The sequence below is a fragment of the Oncorhynchus mykiss genome, chromosome 15 (genome assembly GCF_013265735.2).
Source record: "Oncorhynchus mykiss isolate Arlee chromosome 15, USDA_OmykA_1.1, whole genome shotgun sequence".
In the NCBI taxonomy this organism is placed as follows: Eukaryota; Metazoa; Chordata; class Actinopteri; order Salmoniformes; family Salmonidae; genus Oncorhynchus; species Oncorhynchus mykiss.
Window position 1 is genome coordinate 30,742,812 of NC_048579.1, and position 23,225 is coordinate 30,766,036.

A 23,225-nucleotide genomic window follows, 5' to 3' on the forward strand; every position below is an offset into this window, starting at 1 on the left:
TAGGGCGCCATTTGGGACACACCCAAAGTCTTTGTCTGCTGTGGTGCACTACTTTGGACCAGGGCCCGTGGGGCTATTCTCAGAAGTAGTGCACGGTTTACAGAAGAGGGTGGCATTTGGGATGCTGGCCTGTCCGTTGGAGAGATCTATGCTGTGGCGCACAGCAGCACAGGGACACGTCATTGTTCAGAGTGCTGCATTTCTATCAAGTTGAACACTTCACCGGCGTCATGACTAGGAGCTAGCCGCGACAGCATTCAAACCTTAAAAAATAAATAAAAACACTTGTTCATACACTCTGCACACTTGTTCTAACACAAGCGATCTCTGGTGCACGCAACACACACACACACCACACAAAGAGAAAAAAAGGGAAGCCTGACAGGTCGTTTCACGCATTTTTATGCAAGTGGCATCTAAAGGAGCTTACTGTGGAGATGTGCTGCAGAGGCCCCCTCAGAGAATTAGCACACAGCATCTGGTGTCATCTATTAATAGTGGAGCGGGAGGGGTTGTGTGTGTGGGAGAGGGAGTGTGTTATGCTTGTGTGTGTCAACGCTATGGGAAAGGTAAACTCTTCAGTGTTACCGTTCTGCCATTTTGTAAAGATATTAACATGTCAAAGTGGCAGGTGTGTGTGTGTGTGTGTGTGTGTGTGTGTGTGTGTGTGTACGTGGCAGCTTTCTCATTACGCCTCTCTCCAACCTGGTCTCCTTTGCATTCTAGTGGTGGGTTGGGGCGGGCTGGGGCAGAGGGTAAGGTCGGTGTCGGTCGCAGCCTGCCGCGGCTGGCTCATTCAGACACGCCTTGGTGTGTTTGTTGCTTCTGGGATTAGCGGTGAGCAGCACCTGTGTGCAGGTGAGGTCGTGAGCCCGAGTGCAGAGCGTGTACACACACAGCGGTCGGGGCCCGCTGGGCCCTTCAGGTGTGTCCCGTCCTCCTCCTCCACACTTTGATGTACTTCACATAGTTTTAATGACGGATAATAACAGAAAGAAAAATATATATATTCTGTGGATTAAGATGTTTTTTTGTTGTTGTTGCAAAGCTGCAGATTGACAAGGAACTGACTGTCATCAGTAGGGTTTACAAAACTCTGGGAACTTTCAATACATTCCCTGGTTTTCTCAAAATCCCAGTTGGAGGATTTTGCGGAACAGGGAGGGAATAAGCAGGAAATCCCGAATCCTCCAACCAGGGATTTCTTGAAAACCAGGGAATTTATTGAAAGTTCCAGGAATTTTGCAACCCGAGTCATCAGTCAAACGTTCAGAGGTATGCGGTGGTGGGAAGGTGGGGCTCTGGAGGAAGGTTTCCCTAGGTACAGATCTAGGATCAGCTTCCGCAATTGTAACCTTTATAAAAAAATAAAACAATTTTTAAAATGGGACAATCCACAGTTGCTACATCCATTTTTGGAATTTAGAAATGAATGAAATACACTCAATGAGTCGAACCTAAGAAACCTAAGAATGCCTCGTGAGCTTAGTTCAACTGTCAGACCCCAATCAGAACCCAAAATATGAGCCTGTTTTACTCCAATGTTTGGACACAAAAATAAGTTTAAAACTATGAATGTGTTTATCTTGGATTGGTCAGTCATTTCATCAATAGCTCTAATGAATTTTAGAGTGGTTACATTTCTTCAGGCCCATCCCTCAGCTTTTTACTAAAACCGTGCGATGCTGTGACGCCCCTAATTCCACAGGGGATGATCCGGCAATAACACACACAAAAAAAAAGAAGAATAATGATTGGTCCTCTTAACACCCGTTCGCCAAGCTGTAAAAGGCCCTGTCCTGACTGGATCGGCCTCCTCTCCTCTCCTCCCAGGCTGTCTGAGTCAGAGAGAGGTGGAGGATGCTGGAGGTCGGAGCAGCCTGTGGTACTCAGTATGCCGAGTGCCACGCAGTGTTGTGAGGGAGTGAGAGAGGGGAGGGAGGGGTACGGACAAACATCCGCAGTGCCGTTCCATTGTGCTGCTGTACTCTGCTCCTGGCCCTACGGCTCATTTGACTTTCCCACAGTCTGGAGGTCATGGGCCCTCTCTTTTTCACCCCCTTCCATCTTCCTTTCTCCCTGTCCCTTCTCCATCTCTTTATCCCACCTGGCCCAGTCCTCCCGCTCTCCCCCTTTTCCCCCTCCTCCTTCCCCTCTTCCCTCTGAGCGCATAGGCGGCGTATGAGGGCATTGGGACGCAACCCCCCCCCACCCCCTGTCGCCGTAGCGATGTGAGATCAGAGGCGTGGCATCCATCCAGCTCATCAAACTCGTAAACCATTTAGCAGTGCTGTGGCTGTCAGGCGGAGGGAGGGAGGACTCAAGCTGCATGACAAGCGTAATTTGGGGGATTTTCAGCGATGCGTCATGCCAAAGAAAATATCTCCTCGATAAAATAATTGGAATGTCGAGGAGGGCAGCCATTCGCCCGCAAGATGAGCCGAGAAATGAGGCAGAAATAAGATACATTTTGTTGCCTTTGTCAGACGAAAGGAAAAAACACACACACGCACGACACTAGCGCACACGCACACCTCGGTCGTACCAGATGAAACGAGATAAAGAGATTAAGAAAGTACATTGCATGCAAGAGGAGATGCAATCTGGAGGGCCATTAAGCACTCCAGTCAGACAGACCGACTCATGAAAGGAGTTCACCTGGCCTGCCTGGTGCACACAGTACCACAGAGCTACTGACTGAACACACACACACACACACACACACCACAGAGAGGAGAGGGTAAATGCAGCTTATTTCACCTGCCGTGGACACACACACATCACACATTTCATCTGTATACCACTGTGAAATGACTTTCAATGAGGAGCAGCACAACAAAAAGGGGATCTGCTACGATTAACATCTGGCCCAGAGCTCTCTCTCCTTTCTTCCCAACATGCACCTGAGCATATCCGGAATTTGATTTATGTCCCCGGCGACTGCCGAGCAGCTTCGCAACGGTCTAGTTTAGTAGCGGCCTGGCTCTGAGTTTATCTGTGTTGTGTGTGTGTGTGTGTGTGTGTGTGTGAGAAAACGGGCTCCGGTGTGCATCTGTTTAAAAGGGGGGGGACCAGGAAGTAACTCTAGCCAGGCCTACCGTTGATCCCTTTGGCATGGCCGTCTCATCCACCAGCAGATAAAGGATATTCAGCGCCACCAGCAGGACTGAGATGGTCTACAGAGGAAGGGAAGGAGCCGAGAAACAAGAGGGGTTTTAACATGATTAGGCCAAAGACAACACAGAACTAAATCAATAAGTGGTCGTTTTGTCCGTCCCCTGGAATGCGTGTGTTCTGTAAGCAGTTCCACACTTAGCTTGAAGAATCTCGGGCACTTGGGCTCAGCAAACGCACCGCCGCTGTACAACACTGAGCATGCTAAGAGAGGCAGATTACTCTGTATGTGTGTGTGTGGTTCAATTGAAAGCCCAGCTGTCGCAGCGGTGGCTATTTAGCCGAGCCTTTCCTTAAACACGGCCGACAAAAGACACCACACCCTGGGGCTTGATGCTCAGCGCTACAGACGGGGGTCGGGTGGCTCCCTGTTCCCGATACAGTGCACTATTTGGGCCAAAGCAGCGAACCATATTGGGAATGTGGTGCCATTTGGGACGTAGACTGAGTTGACCCAGGAATACACCCCCAGCCGCCACCAAGGTTTTCTACTTTATATACGCCATGGGTAAACAGAAGAGGGGGGGGGGGGCTTTAGTGGGACTGACTGGCTGAGGTAGTATCAATCTGAAGACTCACCGTCCCTGTGAGCAGTATTAACATCACAATGGGGTACAGCAGGTTCTTCTCCCATGCAGAGGCTTTCTTCCTCCTCTCTAGGGGAAGAAAGAAGGAAAGGCAGGGGAGAGAAAGAGGATGAGGAGGGGTAGAGAGAGACAGAGAGGAAGAGACTGCGTGCGGAGAGAGAGGTCAGTGTTGAAAAAACCCCACATTTGCAGAATTTCTACCGTATATGCAAATACGAGCACCGCCTCAAATCAATCAAGAGCACCCCTCCGCGCCGGTCGGGTAGAAACCAGAAGCATCCGGTTTTCAGGGGGAGAGGAGAGGCGGAAGCAAAAACAGACACTTCTGGGGGTTCTTTTGCCAACCCACTCAGGAGTTTCTTCTACGCCTGGTACATTAGGTTAAATCAAGAGTGATATTATTAGACTGTTTTCCTAAATTGGCTCATTAATATATCAAAGATATTAAAAGGTGAGTAGTGGCACCTCATGGCCTCAGGGTTTATTTAGAGTTAGTTGGTTTGGTTCAACATCTGGTGAACGCGTACCAACACCATCTCTTCTCTCAGGGCCCAGAGGGGCTGAAAGTAATATGGCCTTCACAACAAACCAGAAAAATCACAGTCTTCCTCGTTAATTAGTCAGACAAATCTTCATTATAGAAACAGATCAAACAAAAGCTGAGATTCTGATGAAAAACTAGATTTTTAAGTCTACCTGTTAAAAATCAAGAGGTCGTGCTGAGAGGTCGTGCTGCTGCTGCTGATATGCCTTCTTGTTCGGATATAAACAGATGGTTGCAGAGATGAGGTCTCAATCGTTTTAAATCACTCTACACATTGAGAACCTGCCTGACCATAGTAACACGTCAGCATTGATGGCTTCTGAAGATGGACTGATGGGCCATGGACAGTAAAGGACTTGTGATGTAATGACCCTTTTGAAATCACTTTATAACACTGTGGTCCAGGTCCTCTCTCCCTCCCTGACTCCACCTCCCTCTCTCCCTCCCTGACTCCACCTCCCTCTCTCCCTCCCTGACTCCACCTCCCTCTCTCCCTCCCTGACTCCACCTCCCTCCCTCCCTGACTCCACCTCCCTCCCTCCCTGACTCCACCTCTCCCTTCACCTTTCTCTCCCCCTCCCGACATCTCTCCCCCTCCCGACATCTCTCCCCCTCCCGACATCTCTCCCCCTCCCGACATCTCTCCCCCTCCCGACATCTCTCCCCCTCTACACCTCCGCCCCTCATCTCCGCCCCTCACCTCCACCCCTCACCTCCACCCCTCACCCCCAGGTTTTCCTGTGTCTACCCTTCTCAATGGCAAGGCTGTGCTCACTGAGCCTGTACTTCGTCAAGGTTTTTTTAAGCTTTTGACCAGTAAACATGGTCAAATAGTTAGCCACAGTGTACTGTCGATTTAGGGCCAGATAGCACTGCATTTTGCTTTGAGCCCGTTTCTCAATAAGCACTGTAGTTTTATTTTGACTGATTGGATGTTCTTGTCCTGAGGCTTCAGTGTGTTGGTAGAACAGGTTTGTGAACTCAGCCCCAGGACCAGCTGGATGAGGGGACTCAATTCTTTGCTCAGCTCTTGGCATTGCAGGGCTTGGTAATGATATGAGGGGGGGGGGGGGTCACTATATTGTAGATGTTTTTTTATTATTAGTAGATCTTGGCCTAATTCTGCACTGCATGCATTGTTTGTAGTTTTCCTCTGGACATGTAGGAGAATCTTAAGGAACGCTGCATCATTAAGGGTGTCCAGTAGAGCTTACTTTTTAAACCTAAGTCATTGTAGTGTGTGCAGTACTCTATATATTTTGTAACAATTGAGAACTTTGGTCTGATTCCCTGAGATCTGCATCTTCTCTGGAAAATCATATTTTTTTGTATTTTTGGGGTTTATTTTATCTCCCTCTCTCCCTCTGTGCCAGCCTGGGCGGCCTGTGAAGTTTGCCAAGGCGCACTCTATATGCACCATTCTGCTAAATTAATGACATCACTAAAAGGCTGGGCACAAGATAAAAGTTTGCATCTTGTCTAATATCGTAAGTGCCTTTGTGGCCTCCTCTCCCCCTCCTAACCCCCCAAAAGCCTCGGTGTGCACCCACTGTACCTCATTTATAATATCCTAAAAAGCACAGGAAAGAATAATTATTGAGCAGAAATGCTTTGGAACTTGTCCAAATTAAGAAATAAGACCGAGGAGGGAGAAGGGGTCGTCAGCTCTTAGCAATATCCGAAAAGCCTACTTTTTTACACGTGTTTCAATGGGAAATTGAACAGGAAGTCCCGAAAGACAGCATCTGTCCATACATACTATCATTCGAGTGAAGCGTAAAAACGCGGCAGCGGAACTCACCCAGTTTATTCCTCTGATCTCGGACGATGTCCAGTTCTTTGTTGAGTTGGTGAGCGTTTCCGTGGGAACGAGAGTGAGATGATGTTGACCCTGCGGAACACGGAAACAACCACGTCAAAATGAGGGTTTTGTCAAAGCTTTTGACTGGTCGTCATCCCTCGTTATTCTTTTACACGTCACTCACCCAGGTGCCAACTTAAGTCATTGTGATTAAACTGCCAAGTATCGGGCCAAGTTTGTTCATTTGATAGAAATAGGAAGGCTAAACAGACTGTTCGACTAGCTACACGTGATCAATGTCAAAGACTTGCTCATAGTCGGAGAGCAAGTGGTGTCCCTTTAACAGTTAGATGAATCATTTGTCACTGCTCACGTAAGTACAGTTATTTCTCCAGAAAAGGTTGAAGTGGGTTTGCACTAAATGCCACAATTAAGAGCGTGTCAATGTCACATATGTATTTTCCTACCTCAACCTTTATGGCATTTCACTTATTTTATCTGAATGGGTAATCCTGCTTAGTACATAACAACGTGATCTCTCAAACAAAGTTTTAAAAAATATATATATATAATCTTGTGTGTCAGTGCTGTCTAGCGAGCGAACGGGTGCATGCTCCAACTAGTCTCGGGGCGAGGGATAAGACAGCGAGGGATTCTCCATGAAAACCGCAAAGGCAGCTCATTTAAGGCTAATTTATTTGGTTTTACTTCCAGCCATGACATACAGTTTGGAGGCCTCAAAGCCAAGTGGAAAGAGTAACCATTTGCATCCCCTGGGGTGATTGGCAGATCAAGACCAATTAGTTCAATGTTACACTGTTACTAGCGTGCAATAAAATATGATCCTTCATCTTTGTTACAGGGGTGAAGAACCAATCACTTCTATCAAATCTTTTTTCCACCCCCAACTATTATGACACACCCTGTCTGGATGGGCTTTGGGATCCAAAGAGAGAAAAAAACGACAGAGTAAATGGAGGACAAAAAAAATAAATCCTGTCTGTGCCCTGTCTAATACCTGTCCCAGGAACACAATTTGGAAACATTGAATCCTCAACCCAAATGCAGTCACGGTGCAACAGGAAATGACACTAGTAGTTCAACAGGACGTGATTTGAGTCGGACACAACATTGAGCCCTGAGGGGCGCCGTGGCTGTTCAGCCACAACATATTTTATCTAAAATCGCTCATCTATCTGGGAGAACGGATCCAAACAAACTCTGCACCCTCACCTTACCACAGTAATCCTTTTATTACACTGACTCCAAATGCATTTCAGGCTCCAACTAGACATGACTATTATTAGGAACATCAATTCATCTGAACACCAACCAAGAACAACATCATTACATGATAAAAAATCTAACGCAGGAGATAAAGGAAAAGTGCATAACAGCATTTTAAGAAGAGACATCGCTCAAGCAAAAGTAAGCAGAGTAGACAGCACCCCCCCCCCAAAAAAATAAAATAAAAGAGTTCCAGATTTAGTGCACGTATAGACGTTGCTACATGTTTCGAAAAATAATTTCACTTTCCAACCTTCACCATAGCTTAGCCATTACGTCACCTAGCATTATGCTAAGCAGAATGCTGAGGTGACGGGCGGAGGCGCTGGCAAGGTTGTTGTGCCGCATAGCATCTGGACCAGAGTACACGGCTGCTGCCTCGCAACACACCGCGTGAACCAGAGCGGCTAGCGAGCCTCAGACACATACTTCACATTGTAGTCATTTAGCAGACACTCTTTTCCAGAGCGACTTACAGGAGCAATTAGGGTTAAGTGCTTTGCTCAAGGGCACAAACAGATTTTTCCCACCTCGTCGGCTCGGGGATTTGAACCAGCGACCTTTCAGTTAACCGCCGACAACCCTTCTTCACCGCTAGGCTGCCTGCCTCCTATTGTTACGTCGCCCTCTCGCCTAATTGGGAACTGCGTCAGAAGATGTGGCATGAGGTACAAAATGAAACCCATCCTTATTACCCTCAACGGAACGCCGTAAAACTACATAGACCTAAGCATTGACAGCAAAGTACGGGAAGTAAAGCTATGAAAAAGGGAGAATTTGATATCTTAATCCATTGTCAAGATATTATTGTGCCATATCATTTGTAGCCTAACGTGCATAATCAATTTCCTCAAAATGACCAAACACACTTCATTAATCCCAATGCCCCAAATTGCAATAACTTAACGAAAGATGCGTCCAAATTTGATCTCCTTTCTCCTGAAGTGTAAACTCGTTCACTACTTCCCACAAATCAAAAATCATTGCCTAGAGGGAGTTTCCGCCTTATTTCTTATACTCATTTCGAATCAATAAAGGGAAGTGAACAAGTGCATACTTTGGAAGCAGAGATAAATTGGGACGTAGCTAGACTCTCTCAATAAAAATAGGCTATAGCATAGCAAACAGGGACACCTGGTGGAGGGGTTGTACCAAATCAGATTGCACCATTTTGTCAGGCCAGTGTAAACTATGCATACGTAAACGATCCTGACATGAATGACAGGCAGTTCAACCTTGTACATACATACGCAAGACATTTTTTAAAAGGACAAGCTTGCTTTCCCATGACTGGCCAGGTAGCCAGATCTGATATTTTAATGAGCGTGCCACTGCGTGTCTACCGGCGGTTCGTACGGTCCTATCAAACCTCTCGCAGAGTAAACACACACACACACAGCCGGAATAACCCACCGCTCTTTTCCATCTAGAGCAAGCAAACAAATCCTAAATGTAATTTGGGATGTAATTGCACAAAGAGATGCAAACTCAACCCCCCCCCCCCCCCCCCGAAGAGTAAATATACATCAACACAACCCATTGACTCCACTCAATAATCCCAAACAGCAAACATAAACAAAGTTTAACGAGAGAGGTCTAAATCTACGGGATGTCGGGCAAGAGATGCGGAGGACACAGGCCAAGCGAGGAGAGGACATTGGGCGCTTGTGGAGTGTGTCCTGTGAACTATCCCTGAACCTCTTCCTTCTTCTCCCCTTCTCGGGAAAGATCAGAGGGAATCTTACCCTCCACTCGTACCCTCCGAGTTTCACCCGAGTGTGTGTGTGGCGAACCCCCCCCCCCCAAAAAAAAATAATTCTGGGATTCCCGATAAGGCGACACGGATCTCGCTACTCAACGCCTGAGCGAGAGCTCTTTTCCCATCCTGCTCGGCCCGACGATAAAGGAACAGATTATACTTATTTAATCAGGTGTTCAAAGCACCAGCGTTTGGCGTAAGCCCTAGGACTCCAAGCAGCTAAAGAGAAGGCCTATTGAGAGGAGGAGCGGCGGAGCGTTTGAAAACAGCGTTATCAGCCCAAGCCATCTCCCGTACCTCCCTGGTTTGTAAAGACACTCATCCTCTTTATTTACTTGCATCTGTACACTTGGTTGCGTGCTTCACTTGATGTTAAAGTAAGTTTGGCGGTACTCTCAAATACTTCCTGCTTTGAGGGATTCCTCAACACTAAAGGAAGGAATCTGGGAACAGTGGCGGTAGATAAAAAGGCAATGCAGGCAGGTTTACAAATTGTGTATTTTACTGAGCAACTTCCCTAAACTAGAGCCTTTCCAGGTTGAATCAGAGTCCACCGTACTTAGACTACAACTAACTAGGCTATAGTTTATCAACATCTAATACACCACCATCAGAATCACAAATGGCACCCTATTCCCTACACAGCGCTGTGCCATATTCCCTACACAGTGTGCCATTTGAGACACAACCATTGTCCAGGATGATTTACATTCCCTCCTAATGAGGGGCCGGTAATTACCCGTCTGGGGGCTTGAGATCAAATGAGGAAATCACCTGGACAGTAGTGACAGTGTGGTGTGTGCTCAGACTTCTTAAATTGACTCTAAAACTCTCCACCAACGCAATTTATGGTCTCCGACCATGGCAGCTGCAGTATGTCCTTGAGAGAAAATGCGAGAGACAAGGAGCGCGAGAGAGAGAGAACGAGAATGAGAGAGAGGGCGAGAACGAGAGAGAGGGCGAGAACGAGAGAGGGGGCGAGAACGAGAGAACGAGAGAGGGCGAGAACGAGAGAACGAGAGAGGGCGAGAACGAGAGAACGAGAGAGGGCGAGAACGAGAGAAGGCGAGAACGAGAACGAGAGAGGGCGAGAACGAGAGAGGGCGAGAGAAAGCGAGAGGATGCGAGAACGAGAGAGGGCGAGAGAAAGCGAGAGAACGAGAGAAAGTGAGAACGAGAGAGAGAAAGCGACAGAGTGGGGAGGCTGATTTGTCAATGCTAATCGATTTCAGTGCGGCAGTGCTCCATCACACCTAATGGGGTAGTCATCTCCCTGTAATGAGCCATCACATTTCCTGGCCTACATCCCAAAATGCCACTCCACTCCCTACATAGTGCACTACTTTTGACAAGGGCCCCATACGGCTCCGGTCAATTTAGTTGACCATTTCGCTCACCAAATAGGGCGCAGGGTGTTATTTGGGACACGGACGTACGAACAACCTACCGTTCAATCTCCTTTGAAGGGCTTCTTCTTGCAAAGTGACGCAGTAAATCTGCTCATCCAGGTCCTCCAGGATCTGAGGAAGGGAGGATATGGCCCAGAGTGGGGCCGGGGAGAAACAGATGGGTGAGTCGGTTGGTTACATATTTGTAGTCATCGTGTCCTCAAGTCGAGTGTGTTAACAACTCAAAAAAGTACCCGTTTTCCAGAGTCTGACAGAGGAAAGCTAGACATCCAATATGTCTGTCAAACTTATAAACGGTCACTCATGTTGTATTACAGTACACATTAATACATGAAGCAGTGTGGGGGGGGGGGGGGGGGGGGGGGGAAATGGATCTGCTACCACCCAATTTGTTGAAGTCAATTAGGTAGCCAGTCGTGAGGGTTAAGCCAGTCGTGAGCCAGTCGTGGGGGTTATCTGACACTTATAAAACACACTGATTAAGGCATTTTTAAGAGATAGTGAATGGAAATTACTACTCACGGTTGGTTTGACTAGTAACTGGCCCATGACTGTGAACATCCTGGACAGGCCCACAGGAGTACACACTGGGTACGAAGCAAGTTACAAGTGGTGAGACACAATCAAAACACTTCCAGAACTTAGGGATGATTACAGAAATTGTATTTTAGTCCAAGCGATGTGTGATCCCCAACCAACCACCACCCAATTTTCCCTAAAAGCATGAAACTTGGTACACTTTGGGGAGCTCTTCAAAACGTGTTACATGAACTTGCCGCACATCGATCGTCAACTGAGATAATATTCCATTTAAAATGTGCACATATCCCATTGAATGTGCTCTTACGACCCAACACCAACACTCACTCAGGAGGAGCAGTCCCCCCATCAGAGAGATACAGGAGTAGAGGTACGGTAAATAGAACTCCCAGAGATCTGAAGGAAAGGAGAGGAAACATTATCCAGACCTGAACAAACACATTCAACCACAGCTAGACAAATACAGACCGGCCGCGTTCCCAAATGGCACCCTTTTCCCTGGGTAGTGCACTACTTTCGACCAGGGCCCATAGAGGTCTTGGTCCAAAGTAGTGCACTGAGGAGGGAATAGGTTGCCATCTGAGACAACACGCCAGAATCCCCATAGCCTTACCATAGAGCGACTCCATACTGGCTGCGTCATTGTCGATGAGCGCGGATGCCACCCAGACTATTCCTAGGATGAGCAGTCCGAGGAGGAAGAGCATCACAAAGGTCTCTAGAACCCGTGACTTAATGCCCTGCGAAGAAACACAGACAGGGGGGGAGACGTGAGGAACAGAAAGAGCCACGTCACCGTTTTTATTCATAACAAGCTGGGATTTTTTCCCCCAGTTCTCCCGAGGCCATTCACCTTGCAAGGAAGGGACGGCAAAACAAATTGTGCCCTATTCCCTACGTAGTGCACGACTTTGGACCACAGCCCTATGGTAAGTGTTGTCCGAGCCGGAACGGCCCATAGGGCAGTAGCCCATCTACTGTTTCTGGACAGGACGCTAGTCTATTGCAGGGATTTACCCTGAACCCTTCTCCTGAACACTGAGCACCAAGCAGAGGCATCAGGTCCAATTTTTTATTATTTTGTAGGACTCGACTCAACCCCACCTCTATATAGTACTACAGGGTTTTGACCGGATTTATTAGGATCCCCATTAGCGACGGCTTGTCTTACTGGCGGCCGACACATGACGGAAAAGACATTAGAGACAAAATGACAATTGACGTACATTTAAAAACACGAACGTGCAGTGTGCATGTAGATTGATCCGTTACACATCCATGTCAGCACATACACCCGGTGGTCACATAGGGGGAGAGGCTATGGTCAATAATATCAAAGGCTGGACTGAAATCGAACAGTACAGCTCCCACAATCGTCTCATTACCAATTTCTTTCAATCACCAGTCATTTGTGTCAGTGCAGTGCATGTCGAGTGCCCTTTCTCTATAAGCAGGCCGAAAGTCCGTTGTTCATTTGTTTATAGAGAAATTGCATTGTATTTGGTCAAACACCATTTGTCATTTGTTTGTAATTATTGATCAATAACAATCAGGTTTTTTTTTTAAAAACACCACTCCCACGCTAACTTGACAAAATTCAAACTTACACAAGGCTTTTCTTTCATTTTTTATGCACGAATACGATAACTCGCTGTTCGCTGTTGGCATATCCTGCCTAGGTTTGCCCACTTTGCCAATGAAGTAATCATTAAATAGTCGTTGGAAAGTCAGCCAGTCGGAGGTGCAGTCAGACTTATTAGCTGCTCCTTTTTTCCCCCCCATCTCTTTCATCTCATCAAACCATGGAGGCTCAACAGTTCTAACAGTCCGTTTCTAAACAGGTGCATGTTTATCAATAACTGGAAGGAGCAATTTCATAAATTCATAAAGTGCAGCGTCTGGATGCTCCTTATTAATCACAATCAGACCCACAAATATTTTTAACATCATCCACATAAGAGTCACAGCAAAATCTTTAGTATGATCCCTTATACACTATTTTAGGCACAGTTTTTTTTTAAATTGTGGCTTTCCTGGACATAGCCACTATATTGTGATCACTGCATCCAATACAGCTTCAGAACAAAGTTCTACAGTATTATTAAAAATGTGATCGATAAATGTGGATGATCTAGTTCCTGTAATGTTTGTTAACACCCTGGTAGGTTGATGAATAACCTGAACCAGATTACAGGCACTGGTTACAGTGAGAAGCTTCCTCTTGAGTGGACAGATTGATGAAAACCAGTCAATATTCAGATCCCCAAGAAAGTAGATGTCTCTGTTTACATCCCATACACTGTGAAGCATTTATACTTTCTCTATAAAATCACCCGCAATAATCTCGCGCTCTCGTATTAAAAACGGCATCGTTTTACATTCATCCTGCGTCCCAAACGGCAGCCTATTCCCTATGTAGTACGCTACGTTTAACCAGACCTCATAGGGGCCTGGTCAAAAGTAGTGCACCGTGTAGGGAATAGGGTGCTGTTTTGCAACGCAGCCTCAGTTCCAGATTGCAGCCCCACACTTACTTAACTGATCCCGGTGAAGTCCACGTTAAAGCACCTTTTCTAACAGTATATTGGGCCTATAAAAAGGGTCTAACCAGACTCCCAGCCGGGGCTCGGAGCAGACTGGAGGTTAAAGCATAAAAACGAGCTGAAGTGAAGCCTCACTACTGTCTGCAGATTAAGAGCAGGCCTCCCGTTACATCTGGGGGTGATTAGGGGGGCTCTTAACGCGCCCATTGCCCGGCGGCCCAACGCAGACAGGAGTTGGGGTAATTTGGGTTTTCCGGGTCACAGACCGCTGAGTGGTTAATAAAGTCCTCTCTACCTGTTCAAACAGAGACCACCCCCCCCCACCCGCCGGTGGAGGTGGACAGGCTCTGTCTGTGTCCCAAATGGCCCCCTATTTCCTGTATTTCGCACTACTTTTGACCAAGGCCCATATGGCTCTGGTCAAAACGAGTGTACTATAAAGGGGTAGGGTGCCATTTGAGACACACCCTCTGCCTACAACACTGTAGAGGAGATACCGTCTGGCACTTACAGGAATGGGCTGCAAAGAATGACTTACACATGGCTTGCGGATAGCCTCAAATTGGGCATCTAATCAATTTGTTACTAGGTAGCTGATGATGTGCTAACTGATGTGTGGCGTATTTATGATCAGGTACTATACATAGTGCAGTGATCCTCTGTTTGAAGGCGTCCTTTCATGTCACTTAACAGTTGTTGATCCCCTGTCTGAACTCTAAGGTTACCTATGACCATCGCCACTAGTACCACTGTCTTCCCAACCATTCTGATAATCAAATCACGTTCGGCAAACGGGTCTCATCTACACAGCTGTAAAATCTACATCCGCGTCCCAAATGGCACCCTGTTCCCTATATAGTGCACTACTTTCGAGCCCTGGTCAAATGCAGTGCCCCATATAGGGAATAGGGTGCCGTTTGGGACACAACCTAGACTCCTCATTCTCTCTACCTCACAGCATCATGAAGGCTCGATGGAAGGGACAAGTGTAGAATTTTCTAGCACAGCCGTGGGTGTCGAGTCTAGAGCGCCCCAGTGTGGCCACGTCTGATACAGCCGCAACTCTGCAGGTACAGCAGGCCTCCCCGAGTCTCTAAAATGTGTCCCAAATTACACCCTATTCTCCATTTAACCACCCGGGCCCTGGTTAAAAAAAATATTTTAAAAAAAGTACTACACTACATAGTGAATAGGGTGCCATTTTAGACGCAAAATATTTCCCCCGGTAGCCGTTATTAAAACCTATCTAGACTAGCGTCTCATGTTCAAGATATGGAAAGGTCTAAAATGGTATAATGACAGGCCCTTCATCTGACCTGCTCACTGAAACCCCTAGTGAAACCCCTACCCTCTCATGTGCTCAGTTCTTCCTACTGGACATTGGCTACATAACTACTGTGATGCTGACTGCAGTCTAGCAGCTCACATCAGACCTGAACTGGCCAGTGAGAAGATCTCAACGTCGGAGAAGAGGAGATGAGAGAGAAAGAAGGGGAGGGAGAGATATAGATAGACGGGGGAGGAGGAGGAGAGAGAGAAGAACGTCTGCGAGTATCTCGTCCCCAGAGGTGAGAAAGGAATGCTTTCAGAGACTTCTGTCACGTCCCACACGCGCTCTCTTAAGGAGGCCTTGGGACGGATAGGACCGTGCACGGGCCTGCTGCAGGAGGCGGCTCCACTCAGGTGCCTCGGTCCACCTTAACCAGCAGCCCATGCCATGCTGAAGGTGTATCTCCTCTAGTCCGGGCCTCTCAATCATTTATAAGCCTAAAATCATTACCCATTCAGATCATTTAGGGCAAAGGCAATGCCTGTCACTTCCCCAAATGTTATTCCTGGTTTCAGGTGTATTGGAGGGCCAAGTGGAGTGTCAGAAAAAAGTGTTTGGAAGTGTTTGGAAACAGAGGGTCTAAATTGTAAGCCCTTGAATTAATCACTTAACATATGGCATATTGCATTACTTATACTCTGCATTGTCCTGGTTTCTCTTTCATAAATAAGCGTCAATTTTATTCTTAAATAGATATATTTTTTCATGCCGATTGTAAGCAATGCAGACAGTTGCCACAATCATCGAAACGTGGGAAACGTAGACAACGCTCGTTTAAAAACAGGCAAATCAAATCCCCGCTGATCACGTCGCAGCGACTGTCTCCCGGGAAAAAGAAAGGGAGAAACATGGAAAAAGATCTGCGCCATCCAGAGCCCAGCGCCATCCAGAGCCACCCAGAGCCCAGCGCCATCCAGAGCCACCCAGAGCCCAGCGCCATCCAGAGCCATCCAGAGCCACCCAGAGCCCAGCGCCGTCCAGAGCCCAGCGCCATCCAGAGCCCAGCGCCATCCAGAGCCCAGCGCCATCCAGAGCCATCCAGAGCCCAGCGCCATCCAGAGCCCAGCGCCATCCAGAGCCCAGCGCCATCCAGAGCCACCCAGAGCCCAGCACCATCCAGAGCCACCCAGAGCCCAGCGCCATCCAGAGCCCAGCGCCATCCAGTGCCCAGCGCCATCCAGTGCCGAGAGTTTCTATTCTTGCCATTCTAAAATGTGTACACCACCTCTATATATAGCAGCTCTGAAATATTCAGCATCCCCCCTCGATCCTCACACCGCCGAGCATGGGGATAGCTGCCTGCTCTGCCTAGTGCAGCTCCACTGGAATACCAGGGAATCAGAGACTTCAAAGAAATGCGTGTGAGACACTGCACTGTGTGTGTGTGTGTATGCTCACCCAGACCCATCCCAAACCACCAGCAACCCAGGGGATACTGAATCAGAGGTCTTCACGGGTCCACCGCAACTCAAAAAACCTGAGACCCGGCCCGAACCCCCGAAACAGGTTAGAGTGCAAACGGGGCCTTGGATCTATGCAACTACAGCTGATATACCGGAGTGGACCAGACCACAGCTCTGCATAAAGCCTATTGCTTTTAGGTTAATAAGGGGAAGTTGTTGACTTATATTAAGCCTAGCCAACTACACATTAACCTGAATAACTTAGCTGACAACAAATAAATCAAGTTGTTACTGGGTCCGTTCGGGTTTGTGAAGGAAATCGAGGGGTCCAGTCCTGGTTGGATCCAACTTTTTGGACCCGTGAAGACCTCTACAGAGAATCACTGGATGCCTTAATACCAAAACTGAACATCCTTTTACTCCGTAGGATCAGAAATGACATATCTGGGTACTGCAATGTACAGCACAATGGCTACATGCATCCCTGTAACATGTCCTTGGAGAAGCATAGCTAGGCAGTGCCTGTGTCCCAAATGGCGGCCTAATTCCCTATTGAGTGCACTACTTTGGGGGTCAGGTCAAAAGCAATCCACTATATAGGGAACAGGGTGCCATTCGGGATGCAGACAGACGGTGTTTCATCAAATAGAGAGCCAGTTCTCTGGGAGCTGAATGTCATTGTGCCATGGTGTGCTATTCCCTCCACTTCCCCAGGGCAGAGAAAGGCAGAGAGAAGAGAGAGCGAAATACAGACAGAGAGACAGTGAGAGAGAGAGAAAGAGAAAAGAAAGAGAGAGAGAGGAAAGAGAGAAGGGATAGGAGATGGTACAGAGAGAGGGATAAAACGGAAAAGAAAGGGCGGGGCCACGCTGCAGAGAGATAGAGAGAGGGGGACAGGAGAATAAGGAAACAGGAGAGGGAGTACAGTAAATCTCACAGGGATAGAATAAAGAAGAGGATGCATAGGAAACACGGAGAGCCACAGAGAGAGATACTGATAAGAGAGGAGCTTCCAGCCCACCCATTAATTTGCAGCGGGTCAGCACAGTGGCAGAGATCATCCCACTGCCCATCACTCCTCTTCCTGACAGGACCATGTGGGATGGAGGGAGGGAGCCGAAACCCATCCCACCACTCCACTTCTCTACCTCTGCCGCGCCAGATGCCAAGGGCCCTTATTAGTGTACCCTTCAGCCCCGGCCTTCAGCTCTGGCCGTGTCAGAGACAGAAAACAGAGAGGGAGCCGCTGGACTGGAGAGCCTCCCCCTGTAAAGCCGTCGCAAGCTAAAACTTCTAAAGACACGGCAGTAGGCGCATGGGGAAAGCGTTTGCTTCCCGTTGTAGCTCCATCGTTCGTTTTCCCCCTACAGTGACTCCATCTTGTTGTCATTACCAAGAGGTGTCAGGCTGATAAGTCTCCAAAGAATAAATTACTGTCACCTGGGTTTTGTCAAGACAAGAGGACGGTTATATCGACGAGCACAGAGTGGCTCAATAGAGAAGGCCTGCCAACAAGCAACCTCAATAACATAACTGAAAATCATCCTTAAAATCGTGAATACAACTTTTTTTCCCCTTGACAAAACCCGGGATCAAACCAATGAGTAAGACTTTTTCTTGTGATCCAAGTAAACAAATAACAGTTGATGTGAATCTCAGGCTTGTATGTCAAGCACTATAATTTTAGACAGAAATATGTGTAATACCCCAAAACACTACCACCAGCTAGCTAGAAAATAAACAGACAATTTCATCCAACAATTCAAACGCAGTCCCTCTCTAGGAGCTGATCATTTGGTTTGAAAGACAGAGAGGAGAAGAAGAAAATCCTGAACAGTGCACTTTTCAAATGCTCTGCTCAAGCCAATGTGTTGCCATGGCGACGGACATTGTAAAGGAGGGGCTTTTCGCAAGACATTCTGACCTTAAAGGAAGGTACGTAAACATCACTTGCCAGAGCGAAGGCCTGGGAAAAATGTCTACATGTGCAGGGAGATTTGAAATAAATATCCAGGCTCCATTGTGGAGCACCAACAAAGAAGAGTATCTTAGTAACTAGCACAAGGCGGTTTTTGCCTCCGCAATAAAACACACTTTTTTTTTTTATCACCGGCTTTAGCCTAGGCCTGTAGATTGATGAGGAGCTTCTTTAAGCAGCAGATGAAAACTGCTGGCCCATAGCTGGGACAATTTCTCAGTCAGACTAAGTCTCTGTCCCAAATGGAACCCTATGCCCTATATAGCTGGGCAGGGGACTATACCAGCATCGTCACAGCCCTACTATATAGTGCACTAATTTTGAACATAACCTAAGTCGGCGTGGTCCATCATACAAATATTGACCGACCATCATAACAACGCTATCTACTGGTGGTGCATACTAGGGCTTGTAACCGGTTCAGGGAACAGAACCGAACAATTACGTTTTTCGAGGAACAGAATCCGAACCAGGAACGAAAGTGATCTACACTGTTCCAGAACAGAACCGTTATTTTAAAAGCATGGGAAGCAGTTAATAACGTTATTTTACAATACGCCTATGCAAAGCCCTCACTCTGTCACTCAGAAACGTATTCCAGTGTCTGCCTGCCAGCTGAAAACATTTGCCAGTGTTTGTGAGCGTGTGTGTTGCCCCTCCAAAGCGTGCAACCGACTGATATTACAAGCGTTATTCCAACATTTTTAGGGAGAGATTTTACGGATGCTTAGTTCTCACGTTTCACATTGGGTTAATTAAGTACAAAAAGGTAAGATGTTTTTAATTCTGGTGCCGCTCTGTGCACACTCAAGCTTGTTAGCTACAGTGCCTTGCGAAAGTATTTGGCCCCCTTGAACTTTGCGACCTTTTGCCACATTTCAGGCTTCAAACATCAAGATATAAAACTGTATTTTTTTGTGAAGAATCAACAACAAGTGGGACACAATCATGAAGTGGAACGACATTTATTGGATATTTCAAACTGAACTGCTCAACTGAAATTGAACTTTTTTGGCAACAATGCAAAACGTTATGTTTGGCGTAAAAGCAACACAGCTGAACACATCATCCCCACTGTCAAACATGGTGGTGGCAGCATCATGGTTTGGGCCTGCAGGGAAGATGGTTAAAATTGATGGGAAGATGGATGGAGCCAAATACAGGACCATTCTGGAAGAAAACCTGATGGAGTCTGCAAAAGACCTGAGACTGGGATGGAGATTTGTCTTCCAATAAGACAATGATCCAAAACATAAAGCAAAATCTTCAATGGAATGGTTCAAAAATAAACATATCCAGGTGTTAGAATGGCCAAGTCAAAGTCCAGACCTGAATCCAATCGAGAATCTGTGGAAAGAACTGAAAACTGCTGTTCACAAATGCTCTCCATCCAACCTCACTGAGCTCGAGCTGTTTTGCAAGGAGGAATGGGGAAAAAATTCAGTCTCTCGATGTGCAAAACTGATAGAGACATAACCCAAGCGACTTACAGCTGTAATCGCAGCAAAAGGTGGCGCTACAAAGTATTAACTTAACCTGTTAGAGCTCTAGGGGCGCTATTTCATTTTTGGATAAAAAACGTTCCCGTTTTAAGCGCAATATTTTGTCACGAAAAGATGCTCGACTATGCATATTCAGTTTTGGAAAGAAAACACTCTGAAGTTTCAGAATCTGCAAAGATTTTGTCTGTAAGTGCCCCAGAACTCATTCTACAGGCGAAACCAAGATGATGCATCACCCAGGAATTAGCAGAATTTCTGAAGCTCTGTTTTCCATTCTCTCCTTATATGGCTGTGATTGCGCAACGAATGAGCCTACACTTTCTGTCGTTCGCCCAAGGTCTTAGCAGCATTGTGACGTATTTGTAGGCATATCATTGGAAGATTGACCATAAGAGACTACATTTTCCAAGTGTCCGCCTGGTGTCCTGCGTCGAATTCGGTGCGCAATTGCCAGCTGCTTCTACTTTACCATTTGATTCAGGGGAGAAAGCATGTGTCCAAGAACGATGTATCAATGAAGAGATATGTGAAAAACACCTTGATGATTGATTCTAAACAACGTTTGCCATGTTTTCAGTCGATATTATGGAGTTAATTTGGAAAAAAGTTTGCGTTTTGAGGACTGAATTTATGGATTTTTTTTGGTAGCCAAATGTGATGTATAAAACGGAGCTATTTCTAATACACAAGGAATCTTTTTGGAAAAACTGAGCATCTGCTATCTAACTGAGAGTATCCTCATTGAAAACATCAGAAGTTCTTCAAAGGAAAATTATTTTATTTGAAGGCTTTTATGTTTTTGTTAATGTTGCGTGCTGGATGCTAACGCTAATGCTAACGCTAAATGCTAACGCGAAATGCTAACTCTAGCTAGCTACTTTTACACAAATTATTGTTTTCCTATGGTTGAGAAGCATATTTTGAAAATCTGAGATGACAGTGTTGTTTACAAAAGGCTAAGCTTGAGAGATGGCATATTTATTTCATTTCATTTGCGATTTTCATAAATAGTTAACGTTGTGTTATGCTAATGAGCTTGCTGATAGATTTACACAATCCTGGATACAGGGGTTTTTTCATAGCTAAACGTGACGCAGAAAACGGAGCGATTTGTCCTAAACAAATAATCTTTCAGGAAAAACTGAACATTTGCTATCTGAGAGTCTCCTCATTGAAAACATCTGAAGTTCTTCAAAGGTAAATGATTTTTTTGAATGCTTTTCTGTTTTTTTGTGTAAATGTTGCCAGCTGAATGCTAATGCTAAATGCTACGTTAGCCATCAATACTGTTACACAAATGCTTGTTTTGCAATGGTTGAGAAGCATATTTTGAAAATCTGAGATGACAGTGTTGTTAACAAAAGGCTAAGCTTGAGAGCTAGCATATTTATTTCATTTCATTTGCGATTTTCATGAATAGTTAACGTTGCGTTATGGTAATGAGCTTGAGTCTGTATTCACGAACCCGGATCCGGGATGGGGAGATCAGAAAGGTTAAGGGGGCTGAATAATTTTGCACGCCCAATTTTTCAGTTTTTGATTTGTTAAAAAAGTTTGAAATATCCAATAAATGTCGTTCCACTTCATGATTGTGTCCCACTTGTTGTTGATTCTTCACAAAAAAAATACAGTTTTATATCTTTATGTTTGAAGCCTGAATTGTGGCAAAAGGTCGCAAAGTTCAAGGGGGCCGAATACTTTCACAAGGCACTGTAGCTAGCTCTGGTCCAACGTTAAGCCGACTCTCGGAAGTTCAAAGACATTCAAAGCCGGTCATTGCTAAAAGGGATCGTCGATTTGAATGAATTTACTTTTTGTAGCAGGTTTAGAAGAACTTAGGCAACAGGTTAGGAGAATTAACTTGGCAGATAAGGATACTTTTATTAAGGTTAGGAAAAGGGTTAGAGTTAACAAAAAAATAAACTTGACAAAGGCTGGATTTCTTCTATACATGATAAGCCGCTCCTCCGTAGGAAAAATTCTGTGGTCCTAATTCAGATAACGCAGCGCTACTAGCTAAACCTCCTCCAAGGAACAAAGTAACAATAAACCTGTACTTTGTTGGGATATGAATCGGTTCAGGACTTTATTTTGCGGAATAGTGTAACGAAACAATTTTTACAAATTTAAATGGCTCTGTTTAGGGCTGTTGCGGTGACCGTATTACCGCCACACCTGAGGTCACTAGTCATGAAGGCAGTCAAATTCCATGTGACCGTTTAGTCACGGTAATTAGGCTTCTCCAAGCTTTGATGGTGCTGATGGTCATTAGTAGCCAAGCAAACTTGGTACTCAGCACTATTGTCCTTCTAACCACTCTGACACCAATGCAAACCAATCAAACCCTTAATGAGAGCCCATGAGCTCATGTTGCACAACATTTCTATAGGCTATGCAATCACGTGAGAAAACAGAGTGATGGCCTCTACTAAAAACAGGAGGATCCCATCAGCTTTCTATAGGCTAGGCCTACTATATTTATTTCTCAACTTTCCTCATTTTAAGCACATTGTTTATCTTTACAACAGGAGTATAGCCAACCTGGCTGGCATGAAAATGAACCACGGGAAAAGCGTCCTCCATTCGCTATTTAAGCCCATAGATGACATGTCTTGAAGCAGGAGAAACGGGAAAAAATACAGGTGCATGAAAATGGTCCATTCTAAGTCAAAACAAATTTCACACATATTATTTAGTATATGTAAAGACAAGATTCAATCAAGAATAGTCCGACGGGTGACAATATTAGCCTATCACTTGTAAATTATATATTTAGTAGTGATGCAAACCTTATCAAAAACATATGCTGGGCCCATAGGCCTATATGTTTTGATAAGATAACTAAAGTGGCCACATATCTTTCAAAAATTAAGCACATTAAGCCACTTTACAAGGGGTTTAGAGCCTAACTGGCATACATAAACAGTGTGAGAGTTTCAAGTTTGGGGAAGAAAATGTTCACCATAAAAATGCACCTTCATAATAAAAGCATTACATGCATAATCGCATTTGCGGTCACTTTTGATAAATGGTGTTTTCCCGCTAATGGAACATTTGCGCTTATAACCTACTGCTGTGTGTACATTGCTGCGCTTATAATGTGAAGAAATGGCCTAAAGGTTTATCATCAACATTATAAGCGAAATGTTCTGTTCTGACAAAAAGTAAATGTGGACAGTTCTTCCAATATCTTCAATATGCACCTCGAAATTGGATAAGGACGCGTCCAGTCGCGTCCCCGATGTGTCTGTCTTCACTTGCAGCCTATGAGAAAGACCTGCTCACGTGATGGGAGAACCGTGTGAGTGAGAGGCGCTTAGGAGCACGCTCAACACAGAATAGCCTGCATGTGCGCACTCCCTCAAATC

General features: G+C 45.9%; 1 protein-coding gene across 3 annotated transcripts in view; it reads right to left on the minus strand.

The window, feature by feature from the left end:
• Window positions 1-23,225, minus strand: part of lmbr1 (limb development membrane protein 1) — a 57,417-nt gene that overhangs the window by 16,356 nt on the left and 17,836 nt on the right. For all 3 annotated transcript variants that reach the window (XM_036944285.1, XM_036944284.1, XM_036944283.1), the window contains exons 6-12: window positions 11,715-11,841; window positions 11,429-11,497; window positions 11,084-11,148; window positions 10,600-10,672; window positions 6,107-6,196; window positions 3,754-3,830; window positions 3,099-3,176 (exon numbers count right to left, since the gene is read on the minus strand). In XM_036944285.1, coding sequence (XP_036800180.1) covers window positions 3,099-3,176; window positions 3,754-3,830; window positions 6,107-6,196; window positions 10,600-10,672; window positions 11,084-11,148; window positions 11,429-11,497; window positions 11,715-11,841 — 579 coding nt within the window. The remainder of the gene's footprint in view (window positions 1-3,098; window positions 3,177-3,753; window positions 3,831-6,106; window positions 6,197-10,599; window positions 10,673-11,083; window positions 11,149-11,428; window positions 11,498-11,714; window positions 11,842-23,225) is intronic.